This window comes from Heterodontus francisci, chromosome 23, assembly GCF_036365525.1.
Source record: "Heterodontus francisci isolate sHetFra1 chromosome 23, sHetFra1.hap1, whole genome shotgun sequence".
Taxonomy (NCBI): domain Eukaryota; kingdom Metazoa; phylum Chordata; class Chondrichthyes; order Heterodontiformes; family Heterodontidae; genus Heterodontus; species Heterodontus francisci.
Window position 1 is genome coordinate 3,581,343 of NC_090393.1, and position 13,800 is coordinate 3,595,142.

Here is a 13,800-nt window from a genome sequence, read left to right on the forward strand (position 1 = left end):
TTCCAATAACGTGATGGTTTGGTAAAGGTTTGTTTTGATTCTTGTATTACTATCCTTTGTGTTGCTTCTAGCTGAAATTAGTAACTTGACATTGGAAGAGAATAATGGACCAGAGTTTGCATTGTCTCTCATTTAGTATCTTTCCTGCCGTGTCTGGTATTGCGCACAGTTTCCTTCAACCAGCAAGACAGAGCACGAAATTGCAGAGCAGTGAACACCTCCACATCTGGCATTGCTACTCCACAATCAGTAGTCAGAGAAATGCTTCTCCCTCCTCCAGAGTTATTTTGACCTGTCTCATCTCACAACCTGTCAACAACTGACTAAACTAATTGCACCATTAGCTGGTGATTGTGCATGGAGCAGGCTGCTTATTTACCTTTTAATCCTTTGCCTTCCCTGCCTTAATAGTTCATTAAAAGGATGGCCTTATGTATCAGATGTTTGTTTTATGATCGTTTTAAGGTTTTTAACTTAAGCATTTGTTTTGAGTTTTATTGCAATTTAAAGTAATGTTCATGTTAAAAGAATGGTTGCTCTCTTTATTCAACATAAACTGACAGCCTATCTTTAAATTTCTTATGTACCCTTTGTTAAGTTTGATGATTTTTAGAATTTTTACATATATCTTTTAATCATTGCAGAGAAATTTACACAAAGCAATTTTATTTATTGCTAGCCTTCAAAATATAGCATAGAACCTGATCAAAAATCATTGGAATGAAATGTCTCTGATCAGGAGCTTGCAGCATGAATGAAGTGTTGATTAAATATGTGGATATAACTGTGTAGGCTTTAAATTGGTGTGTTTATCTTGGCTTCGTGCACAATATAGTTTGTCGTGTGTTTCTGAGGAGTGTTTCTGAAGCTGTATGATTGGGTACATTACCTTAGCTATCATGATTATATATCCTACAATTGTAGTATTGGAACGTTCCTGGTTCTCGTGTGTGAATCTTTGGAGTGTGATGTTAGACCTGAGCTAAAATATGGGCTAAGGTGAGGCTTTTGCAATTGTGGATTTGTTTGAAAATTGTCGGTAAATCATGTTCAGAATTTTATTTGTATTTGTTTCAACAGTCCTCGTTAACTCACCTAACAGATATTAAACAATTTAAGATTATTGGCACCAGATGAGCTTTCGATATCTATCAGACTACTGTCGCTTTCAAATAATTTACATCTTCCACCATCTTGGATCATAATTTGTCAGTGTTGTTAAACTGATCTAAACTGTTAATATAAACAAATTAACTCCATTAGGACTGCAATATTTAAAATAATCTTTTTGATGTTTATCAGAGTTGTTCTGGTGTGCTGAAATCAATCCTAGCAATATTGCTTCCCCCCACACTGTTAATCACTAGACCACACTTATCACTTCAGTGGTGAGTATCTTAACCAAACGGTTTTTTTAATGTACAATAGCAAATCAGAGTAGACAGGAGAAAAGAAATTCCCTTATAATTTGTTACATTTTTCTCTTAGGATGGAGCATCACAGCAACCTTTGCAATCTTGCAAGATTCACGTCCTGGTGCTCATATTGCATGGTGGCAACATTCTGGACCCTGGCAGTGGAGACCAAACCTCCAAGCAGGCTGATGTCAACACCATAACCTCTGTCTTTGACACGGTGATGAGAGTACACTTCCCTGCGGGTCTTGGCCACATTGCGGTCAAGCTGGTTCCGTGCCCAGCCATCTGCTCTGAAGCCTTTTCACTGGTATCAAAGTGAGTTTTCCAGCTGGTGTGGTGCACATGGATATAGTTAGTGGCCATGAGAAATACAATTTGAGTCCAATATGAAATTTACATCATCCTTGGTAGCTAGCAAATATTTGTTAATACTATGTAACCCATTCCTAAATGCATTGAGAGTTTATGTGCATGTTTATATTGAAAAGGCAGGTAATATTCAAATGCTTTTCCCCTTTATTTAGAATCTGTTAAATTGTACAAAACGGAACAACCACCATCCCGAACATTGTGAAGTGCTATTTAATTTTGATCATGGTATCTAAATACGCAAGTGATTAAATAGTTAAAACGAATAAATTTGTTAGTTAATACCACACAAGCTTTATATTATCACTGTTAAACCTACACCTACATCCCTATTTGTACACTGTTAAACTCATAGACATACACCTGTTCATACACTATTGTACCTAAGAACATATGAAGTTTGAGCAGGAGTAGGCCATATGGCCCCTCGAACCTGTTCCACCATTCACTAAAATCATGGCTGATCTTCTATCTCAACTCCACTTTCTCACCCTATCCCCAGATAGAATCATAATCATAGAAAGTTTAAGGCGCAGAAAGAGGCCACTTGGCCCATCGTGTCTGTGCCAGCTGAAAAACGATCCACCTATTCTAATACCACCTTCCAGCATTTGGTCCGTAGCCCTGCAGATTACGGCACTCGAGGTGCATATCCAGAATCCTTTTGAATGAGCTGAGGGTCTCTGCCTCAACTACCCTTTCAGGCAGTGAGTTCCAGACCCCCATCACCTTCTGGGTGAAAAAGTGTTTCCGCATCTCCCTCTAATTTTTCTACCAATCACTTTAAATCTATGCCCCCTCATCACTGACCTCTCTGCTAAGGTGAATAGACCCTTCACCTCCACTCTATCCAGGCTCCTCAAAATTTTGTACGTTTCAATCAGATCTCCCCTCAGCCTTCTCTGTTCCGAGGAGAACAGCCTATCCAATCTTTCCTCATAGCTGCATTTTTCCAGTCCTGGCAACATCCTCGTAAATCTCCTCTGTACCCTCTCTAGTGCAATTACATCCTTTCTGTAATGAGGTGACCAGAACTGCACTCAGTACTCAAGTTGTGGCCTAACCAATGAGTTATACAGTTCTAGCATAACCTCCCTGCTCTTGTATTCTATACCTCGGCTATTAAAGGAAAGGATTCCATATAATATATATAATATAAAAGCAAAATACTGCGGATGCTGGAAATCTGAAATAAAAGCAAGAAATGCTGGAAATACTCAGCAGGTCTGGCAGCATCTGTGGAGAGAGAAGCAGAGTTAACGTTTCAGGTCAGTGACCCTTCTTCAGAACTGGCAAATATTAGAAATGTGAAAGGTTATAAGCAAGTAAAGTGGGGGTGGGGCAAGAGATAACAAAGGAGAAGGTGTAGATAGGACAAGGTCACAGAATAGCTGACCAGAAGGTCATGGAGCAAAGGCAAACAATATGTTAATGGTGTGTTGAAAGACAAAGCATTAGTACAGATAGGGTGTTAACGGACTGAAAATTCAAAAGCTGTAAGTACAAATATGAAAAAAAACAGTGGGTAAGCAAACTGAACAAGCTAAAATGAAATAAACACAAAAAAAACCAAAAATAAGTATATAAGTAAAAAGAAAAAATAACTAATAATAAAAGTAAAATGGGAGGGCCCGTTATGCTCTGAAATTATTGAACTCAATATGCAGTCCGGCAGGCTGTAGCGTGCCTAAATGGTAAATGAGATGCTGTTCCTCGAGCTTGTGTTGATGTTCACTGGAACACTGCAGCAATCCCAGGACAGAGATGTGAGCATGAGAGCAAGGGGCAGTGCTGAAATGGCAAACAACAGGAAGCTCGGGGTCATGCTTGCGGACTGAGCTGGAGGTGTTCCGCAAAGCGGTCACACAGTCTGCGTTTGGTCTCCCCAATGTAGAGCAGGTTCCATATGTCTTCTTAACCACCTTATCGACCTGTCCTGCTACCTTCAGGGATCTGTGGACATTCACTCCAAGGTCCCTTACTTTCTCTACACTTCTCAGTGTTTTCCCATTAATCACGTATTCCTTTGCCTTGTTTGACCTCCCCAAATGCACCTCACACTTCTCCAAGTGGAATTCCATTTGTCACTTTTCTGCCCATCTGGCCAGACCACCAATATCTTCCTGAAGCCTATAGCTATCCTCCTCACGATCTACCACACGGCCAATCTTTGTGTCGTCTGCAAACTTTTTGATCATGCCCCCACACTTATATCCAAATCATTAATATGCAGCACAAAAAAAGCAGGGGACCCACTACTGAGCCCTGCGGAATGCCACTGGAAACAGCACACCAGTCCTAAAACAGCTGTCTACAATTAACGGCGCAGTGGTTAGCACCGCAGCCTCACAGCTCCAGGGACCCGGGTTCGATTCCGGGTACTGCCTGTGTGGAGTTTGCAAGTTCTCCCTGTGTCTGCGTGGGTTTTCTCCGGGTGCTCCGGTTTCCTCCCACAAGCCAAAAGACTTGCAGGTTGATAGGTAAATTGGCCATTGTGGATTGTCACTGGTGTAGGTGGGTGGTGGGGAAATATAGGGACAGGTGGGGATGTTTGGTAGGAATATGGGATTAGTGTAGGATTGGTATAAATGGGTGGTTGATGTTCGGCACAGACTCGGTGGGCCGAAGGGCCTGTTTTAGTGCTGTATCTCTAATCTAAAAAAAAAACCTTTGTTTCCTGCCACTGAGCCAATTTTGTATCCACCTTGCTGCATTTCCCTAGATCCCATGGGATTTTATTTTTTTAACCAGTCTGCCATGTGGGACCTTGTCAAAAACCTTAATTAAGATCCCTTAATTCCCTTAGTTTCCAAGAATCTATTGATTTATGTCTTGAATATATTCAATGACTGAGCATTCACAGCTCCCTGGGGTAAAGAATTCCAACGATTCACAACCTTCAAAAAAAGAAATTCCTCCTCATCTGAGTCCTTAATGGCTGACCCACATCCTGAGACTTTAACCCCTATTCTAGACTCTGCAGCCAGGTGAAACAGCCTTTCAGCATCTACCCTGTCAAGACCTCTCAGTGTATACCTACACACATACACCTGTTCATAGAGCTTTTCTTGAGCTGTACAATCATTAGGATATTTATACACCAAAAGCATCAATAAAACCAATAGTAAATCTTGTTTTTCTGTGAGTAAAAGAGAAAAATAAACTCTTCCATGTTATAACCAAAATATTGTGTAGTATGCTTACGTTATAAACCAAGAACAGGCATGCAGTATTGCATTAATCTAGGAACAGCTGCTTCACACAAGCAGCTTTAAACCACATTTATTTTTATATTCAATATTTGCCATTGGCACCTGAAGCATTAGCTTCAGGTCAATTACTGCAAACATACAATACAGTAAGTGCGAAGAATCCTATTGGTCTTTTAATTTTTAAGTGCAGTTTAAAGTATTTGTAGCTCTCATGTATTTGGTGTGAAAAATGACTTCACTGCTTAAATGTTTCTCTTTAATTTCTTTGTTTGTTGAACTTCAGTATTCACAGTGATTCAAAAGGTAAAGTGCCAAGTTTTTTTCAAATAGCCTTACAGCTTCTCTTTATTCAAAGAAATTTTGCTCTTCCAGCCTCAGTCCCATGAGCTACGACGAAAGCTGTTTGTCAAACAGCCAGGATCACATTCCACTGGCAGCACTTCCTTTGTTGGCAACATCATCACCTCAGTACCAGGAGGCTGTTGCTACAGTGATTTTCAGAGCAAATCAGGTGTACAGTGAGTTCATCAAATCACAGGAGGGTGTTTCCTTCAGTGGTCAGGTCAGTAGTATACGTAAAGGGAAAATCTTTAACGATATCTTTGTGCTGAATTTTTAAGCCCTGCCAGGGCCAAGATTGGAGGTGGACAGGAGCTAAAAATAGCCCTACTGGCCAGTGTGCTGGTTTCCTGGCTTCATCCCGCCTCTGGGATTTTCCAGTCGGTCTGCAGGTTACCACAGGCAGAGGGGGCCACTTTGGGCACCTGGAGAAGGCCTTCTGGCAGCAGACTGGGAGTAGACTCGGACCAGCACTGCATGACGGCCTAGAGGCCCTGTAGAGGGGTTCTCCCCCTTCCCCCTCACCCCCCCCCCCCCCCCACACCCCCTCCAGGTGGCCTGGATGCAAAAGCCATTTTTTAATTTAAACTATAAAACAAAAGGAAGAGGGCTGCTCCATTTTGGGACGCCCTCTCCCTTACTTACCTGCCATCAGAGCCTGCTGCTCCCTTCAAGCTGGAAGACCTCTGATTAGCCCTCCAGCTTCGAGAGCCCATCTGCCATCCTTAATTGGACAACAAGCCCACCTCTGGACAAATCACAATGAGTGACTGTTTCCCACACAGTGCGGGTTTCTAACGCGCATATGAGCCTGACAGTGGGGTTCAGAAGCCCGTAGGGAAAATCCTGCCCTTTGTGGGGATTGGGAATCCTGGGATTTGATGCACTCTGCTTCAGTAATGTGAGAGCCAGAACAGAAGCAGGAGAGGCAGTGTTGTGAGTGTGCAGGTAATGGACAAACCAGGTGCTGTCTTGCTCTCAGCCCACTGTTTTATGGTGAATAATTTAGGTTTCTGTATCACATGGGTTCCTTACCTATTATCTGGGGATCATATTCTCTGCTTCTGCCTGGTTTTCTGTGAAAACCAATGGCCTTCGGTAAATTAATGTTTGTTTTTCATTCATCAAAAAATAATTATTAATTATTATACAACTCTTGGATCTTCTACTGATTAAAATCTGGCTTAAAGGTTAACTAATGGGGCTGGGGTATTTTTCCAGAACAGTTATATCGGTGAACAGGAATAGGATTCATTATCTTCCTCATGCAGCTGTTGTGTTTCTTATTACTGATTGAGCTTAAAGCAACAGATTGCAGTTATAACACAGTCACCAGAAAGCTTTTTACAGGACAAGGGACAGATGAATGCATAAGACATTGGGAGCTGGCTGTTTTATTTGGCATCTGTCTCTGTTGAGTTTCACTGTCCTTTAAGCAAATGAAGAGCAAGACTTATTGGGGAAAGGTTTAAAAGTAATCATTTCCTGATTTGCATGACATATGAAGGTAATATTCAAACTTGCATTTATGTAAGTTTATATTCACAACCTTAAGACGTCCCAAAGCGTGTTACAACAAATGAAGTGCTTGTATTATTGAAGTCACTGTTACACCTGACACCTGGAAAGGGTTACTTTTAGAATTAGAATTAGAATATTACAGCGCAGTACAGGCCCTTCGGCCCTCGATGTTGCGCCGATCATCTGACCTACACTATTCCATTTACATCCATATGTCTATCCAATGACCACTTAAATGCCCTTAAAGTTGGCGAGTCTACTACTGTTGCAGGCAGGGCGTTCCACGCCCCTACTACTCTCTGCGTAAAGAAACTACCTCTGACATCTGTCCTATATCTTTCACCCCTCAACTTAAAGCTATGTCCCCTCGTGTTTGCCATCCTCATCCGAGGAAAAAGACTCTCACTATCCACCCTATCTAACCCTCTGATTATCTTGTATGTCTCTATTAAGTCACCTCTCCTCCTCCTTCTCTCTAACGAAAACAACCCCAAGTCCCTCAGCCTTTCCTCGTAAGACCTTCCTTCCATACCAGGCAACATCCTAGTAAATCTCCTCTGCACCCTTTCCAAAGCTTCGACATCCTTCCTATAATGCGGTGACCAGAACTGCACGCAATACTCCAGGTGCGGCCTCACCAGAGTTTTGTACAGCTGCATCATGACCCCGTGGCTCTGAAACTCGATCCCCCTACTAATAAAGGCTAACACACCATATGCCTTCTTAACAGCCCTATTAACCTGGGTAGCAACTTTCAGGGATTTATGTACCTGGATACCAAGATCTCTCTGCTCATCTACACTACCAAGAATCTTCCCATTAGCCCAGTACTCTGCATTGCTGTTACTCCTTCCAAAGTGAATCACCTCACACTTCTCCGCATTAAACTCCATTTGCCATCACTCAGCCCAGCTCTGCAGCCTATCTATGTCCCTCTGTACCCTACAACACCCTTCGACACTATCCACAACTCCACCGACCTTCGTGCCATCCGCAAATTTACTAACCCACCCTTCTACACCCTCATCCAGGTCGTTTATAAAAATGACAAACAGCAGTGGCCCCAAAACAGAACCTTGCGGTACACCACTAGTAACTAAACTCCAGGATGAACATTTGCCATCAACCACCACCCTCTGTCTTCTTTCAGCTAGCCAATTTCTGATCCAAAGCTCTAAATCACCTTCAACCCCATACTTGCGTATTTTCTGCAATAGCCTACCGTGGGGAACCTTATCAAACGCCTTACTGAAATCCATATACACCACATCCACGGCTTTACCCTCATCCACCTGTTTGGTCACCTTCTCGAAAAACTCAATAAGGTTTGTGAGGCACGACCTACCTTTCACAAAACCGTGCTGACTATCGCAAATGAACTTATTCTTTTCAAGATGATTATAAATCCTGTCTCTTATAACCTTTTCCAACATTTTACCCACAACCGAAGTAAGGCTCACAGGTCTATAATTACCAGGGCTGTCTCTACTCCCCTTCTTGAACAAGGGGACAACATTTGCTATCCTCCAGTCCTCCGGCACTACTCCTGTCGGCAATGACGACTTAAAGATCAACAACAACGGCTCTGCAATCTCCTCCCTGGCTTCCCAGAGAATCCTAGGATAAATCCCATCTGGCCCAGGGGACTTATCTATTTTCACTCTTTCCAAAATTGCTAACACCTCCTCCTTGTGAATCTCAATCCCATCTAGCCTAGTAGGCTGTATCTCAGTAATCTCCTCGGCAACATTTTCTTTCTCTACTGTAAATACTGACGAAAAATATTCATTTAACGCTTCCCCTATCTCCTCTGATTCCGCACACAACTTCCCACTACTATCCTTGATTGGCCCTGTTCTAACTCTAGTCATTCGTTTATTCCTGATATACCTATAGAAAGCCTTAGGGTTTTCTTTGATCCTATCCGCCAATGACTTCTCGTGTCCTCTCCTTGCTCTTCTTAGCCCTCCCTTTAGATCCTTCCTGGCTAGCTTGTAACTCTCAAGCGCCCTAACTGAGCCTTCACGTCTCATCCTAACATAAGCCGCCCTCTTCCTCTTGACAAGCGCTTCAACTTCTTGAGTAAACCACGGCTCCCTTGCTCGACAACTTCCTCGCTGCCTGACAGGTACATACTTATCAAGGACACGCATTAGCTGCTCCTTGAATAAGCTCCACATTTCGTTTGTGCCCATCCCCTGCAGTTTCCTTCCCCATCCTACACATCCTAAATCTTGCCTAATCGCGTCATAATTTCCTTTCCCCCAGCTATAATTCTTGCCCTGCGGTATATACCTGTCCCTGCCCATCGCTAAGGTAAACCTAACCGAATTGTGATCACTATCGCCAAAGTGCTCACCTACATCTAAATCGAACACCTGGCCGGGTTCATTACCCAGTACCAAATCCAATGTGGCATCGCCCCTGGTTGGCCTGTCCACATACTGTGTCAGAAAACCCTCCTGCACACACTGGACAAAAACAGACCCATCTAAAGTACTCGAACTATAGTATTTCCAGTCAATATTTGGAAAGTTAAAGTCCCCCATAACCACTACCCTGTTACTCTCGCTCCTGTCGAGAATCATCTTCGCTATCCTTTCCTCTACATCTCTGGAACTATTCGGAGGTCTATAGAAAACTCCCAACAGGGTGACCTCTCCTCTCCTGTTTCTAACCTCGGCCCATACTACCTCAGTAGACGAGTCCTCAAACGTCCTTTCTGCCGCTGTAATACTTTCCTTGATTAACAATGCCACACCCCCCCCTCTTTTACCCTCTTCTCTGTTCTTTCTGAAACATCTAAATCCCGGAACCTGCAACATCCATTCCTGCCCCTGCTCTACCCATGTCTCCGAAATGGCCACAACATCAGGATCCCAGGTACCAACCCATGCTGCAAGCTCACCCACCTTATTCCGGATGCTCCTGGCGTTGAAGTAGACACACTTTAAACCAAGTTCTTGCTTGCCAGTGCCCTCTTGCATCCCTGTAACCTTATCCCCTACCTCACTACTCTCAACAGCCTGTACACTGGCACTGCAATTTAGGTTCCCATTCCCCTGCTGATTTAGTTTAAACCCCCCCGAACAGCACTAACAAATCTCCCCCCCAGGATATTGGTACCCCTCTGGTTCAGGTGAAGACCATCCTGTTTGTAGAGGTCCCACCTACCCCAGAAAGAGCCCCAATTATCCAGGAAACCAAAACCCTCCCTCCTACACCATCCCTGCAGCCACGTGTTCAACTCCTCTCTCTCCCTATTCCTCTCTTCGCTAGCACGTGGCACAGGCAACAACACAGAGATAACAACTCTGGTTGTTCTCGCTCTAAGCTTCCACCCTAGCTCCCTGAATTTCTGCCTTAAATCCCCATCTCTCTTCCTACCTATGTCGTTGGTGCCTATGTGGACCACGACTTGGGGGTGCTCCCCCTCCCCCTTAAGGATCCCAAAAACACGATCGGAGACATCACGTACCCTGGCACCTGGGAGGCAACACACCAACCGTGAGTCTCTCTCGTTCCCACAGAATTGTTTCTATTTCTTTGGAATATTGGGGAGTTGGAAACCTTGAAGTAATGATGAAATAGTAGAAACAAATGTGTTTTGAATACATGGGGAGGGGAGTGCAACGTATTTCCTTGTATGGAAAATAAATCAACTTTGTCACGTTACGAAAGTGGCTTTGTATTTTGTTAAATATATTTTTTGAGGATTCATTTCGAAAGATTGAAGAAATGTTAAACTTTGGGGTTTTCAAAGGGGGTCATGTAAAGGCCAGTTGACTTTGAAAAACAGTCCCTGGAAATGTATTTTAGAAGGGGCACTGAACGGTCTTGTGAGGAAAGCAAGCCTTTCCGGGAAACCACTGGACTTCCAGCAGCAACAACAAGCCTTTCCGGGAAACCACCTGGCTTCCAGCTCAATAAACAGCAGAGAACTTTGGACACCTGGAGAAGTTGTTTACAAATAAATGCCGGGTCAGGATTGATGGAGGTCAAAAGCTTGACCTCGTGTTGTTGGTTTCACTTTTAAATTGTTTTGAGTTAGGATTGAACTGTATAAAAAGGAAGAGAACTTCCAAGCAGAGAAGAGAATTCCCAAGGAAGGAGAGAAGACCACAACCCAGCTCAGCTTTCCAGCACCTCTCTAAAAGACCCTGAGAAGTCCACTGTATCAACTCATCTCGTCTCCTGTCTTTGAAGAAAAGCCTGCTAAATTAATGGAGACATAGACATAGAAACATAGAAAATAGGAGCAGGAGTAGGCAATTTGGCTCTTCGGAACTGCCCCGCCATTCATTATGATCATGGCTTATCATCCAACTCAGTAACCTGTTCCCGCTTTTGCCCCATATCCTTTAGTCCCTTTAAACCCAAGAGCTATATCTCTTCCTTCTTTGGCCTCCTTGTCTCGAGAGACAATGGGTAAGCGCCTGGAGGTGGTCAGTGGTGTATGGAGCAGCGCCTGGAGTGGCTATAAAGGCCAATTCTAGAGTGACAGACTCTTCCACAGGTGCTGCAGAAAAATTTGTTTGTCGGGGCTGTTACACAGTTGGCTCTCTCCTTGCGCCTCTGTCTTTTTTCCTGCCAACTGCTAAGTCTCTTCGACTCGCCACACTTTAGCCCCACCTTTATGGCTGCCCGCCAGCTCTGGCGAATGCTGGCAACTGACTCCCACGTCTTGTGATCAATGTCACAGGACTTCATGTCGCGTTTGCAGACGTCTTTAAAGCGGAGACATGGACGGCCGGTGGGTCTGATACCAGTGGCGAGCTCGCTGTACAATGTGTCTTTGGGGATCCTGCCATCTTCCATGCGGCTCACATGGCCAAGCCATCTCAAGCGCCGCTGACTCAGTAGTGTGTATAAGCTGGGGATGTTGGCCGCCTCGAGGACTTCTGTGTTGGAGATACGGTCCTGCCACCTGATGCCAAGTATTCTCCGGAGGCAGCAAAGATGGAATGAATTGAGACTTCGCTCTTGGCTGACATACGTTGTCCAGGCCTCGCTGCCATAGAGCAAGGTACTGAGGACACAGGCTTGATACACTTGGACTTTTGTGCTCCATGTCAGTGCGCCATTTTCCCACACTCTCTTGGCCAGTCTGGACATAGCAGTAGAAGCCTTTCCCATGCGCTTGTTGATTTCTGCATCTAGAGACAGGTTACTGGTGATAGTTGAGCCTAGGTAGGTGAACTCTTGAACTACTTCCAGAGCATGGTCGCCAATATTGATGGATGGAGCATTTCTCACGTCCTGCCTCATGATGTTCGTTTTCTTGAGGCTGATGGTTAGGCCAAATTCATTACAGGCAGCCGCAAACCTGTCGATGAGACTCTGCAGACACTCTTCAGTGTGAGATGTTAAAGCAGCATCGTCAGCAAAGAGGAGTTCCCTGATGAAACCCAAGAGCTATATCTAACTCCTTGAAAACATACAATGTTTTGGCCTCAACTACTTTTTGTGGTAGCGAATTCCACAGGTTCACCACTCTCTGGGTGAAGAAATTTCTCCTCATCACAGTCCTGAAAGTTTTACCCCGTATCCTTAGACTATGACCCCTGGTTCTGGACTCCCCCACCATCGGGAACATCCTTCCTGCATCTACCCTGTCAAGTCCTGTTAGAATTTTATAGGTTTCTATGAGATCCCCCCTCACTCTTCTGAACTCCAGCAAATATAATCCTAACCGACTCAATCTCTCCTCATATGTCAATCCCGCCATCCCAGGAATCAGTCTGGTAAATCTTTGCTGCACTCCCTTCCTCAGATAAGGAGACCAAAACTGCACACAATATTTCAGGTGTGGCCTCACCAAAGCCCTTCATAATTGCAGCAAGAGATCCCTGCTCCTGTACTCGAATCCTCTCGCTATGAAGGCCAACATACCATTTGCCTTTTTTACCGCCTGTTGCACCTGCATGCTTACCTTCAGCGACTGGTGTACGAGAACACCCAGGTCTCGTTGAATATTCCCCTCTCTCAGTTTACAGCAATTCAGATAATAATCTGCCTTCCTGTTTTTGCTAACAAAGTGGATAACCTCACATTTATCCACCTTATACTGCATCTGTCATGCATTAGCCCGCTCACTCAACTTGTCCAAATCACCCTGAAGTCTCGCTGCATCCTCCTCACAACTCACCCTCCCACCCAGTTTTGTGTCATCTGCAAATTTGGAGATATTACATTTCGTCCCCTCATTAAATCATTAATATATATTGTGAATAGCTGGGGTCCTAGCACCAATCCCTGCGGTACTCCACTAGTCACTGCCTGCCATTCGGAAAAAGACCCATTTATCCCTACTCTTTGTTTCCTGTCCGCCAACCAATTTTCTATCCATCGCAATACACTACCCCCAATCCCATGTGCTTTAATTTTACATGTGGGACTTTGTCGCAAGCCTTCTGAAAGTCCAAATAAATCACATCCACTGGCTCCCCCTCATCTACTCTACTAGTTACATCCTCGAAGAATTCTAGTAGATGTGTCTAGCATGATTTCCCTTTCGTAAATCCATGCTGACTCTGTCCAATTCTACCACTGTTCTCCAAGTGCTCTGGTGTAAAATCTTTGATAATGGACTCTCGAATTTTCCCCACTACCGACGTCAGGCTGACTGGTCTATAATTCCCTGCTTTCTCTCTACCTCCCTTTTTAAATAGTGGGGTTACATTAGCTACCCTGCAATCTGTAGGAACTGTTCCAGAGTCTATAGAATCTTGGAAGATGACCACCAATGCATCCACTATTTATAGGGCCACTTCCTTAAGTATTCTGGGATGCAGACCATCAGGCCCTGGGGATTTATCGGCCTTCAATCCCATCAATTTCCCCAACACCATTTCTCTACTAAAACTGATTTCCTTCAGTTCTTCTCTCTCACCAAACCCTGTGTTCCCCAACATTTCTGGTATGATATTTGTGTCCTCCTT

The 13,800-nt window shown here is 44.0% G+C and overlaps 1 protein-coding gene across 11 annotated transcripts in view; it reads left to right on the forward strand.

Moving 5' to 3' along the window:
- The window catches only part of LOC137382536 (membrane-associated phosphatidylinositol transfer protein 2), a 512,884-nt gene that overhangs the window by 446,878 nt on the left and 52,206 nt on the right, over positions 1-13,800 (forward strand). For all 11 annotated transcript variants that reach the window (XR_010977216.1, XM_068054553.1, XM_068054552.1 and 8 more), the window contains 2 exons: positions 1,489-1,733; positions 5,372-5,561. Coding sequence is in view for 10 of the 11 variants with exons in the window: in XM_068054553.1 (XP_067910654.1) it covers positions 1,489-1,733; positions 5,372-5,561 (435 nt within the window). In the remaining variant the exon portion in view is untranslated. The remainder of the gene's footprint in view (positions 1-1,488; positions 1,734-5,371; positions 5,562-13,800) is intronic.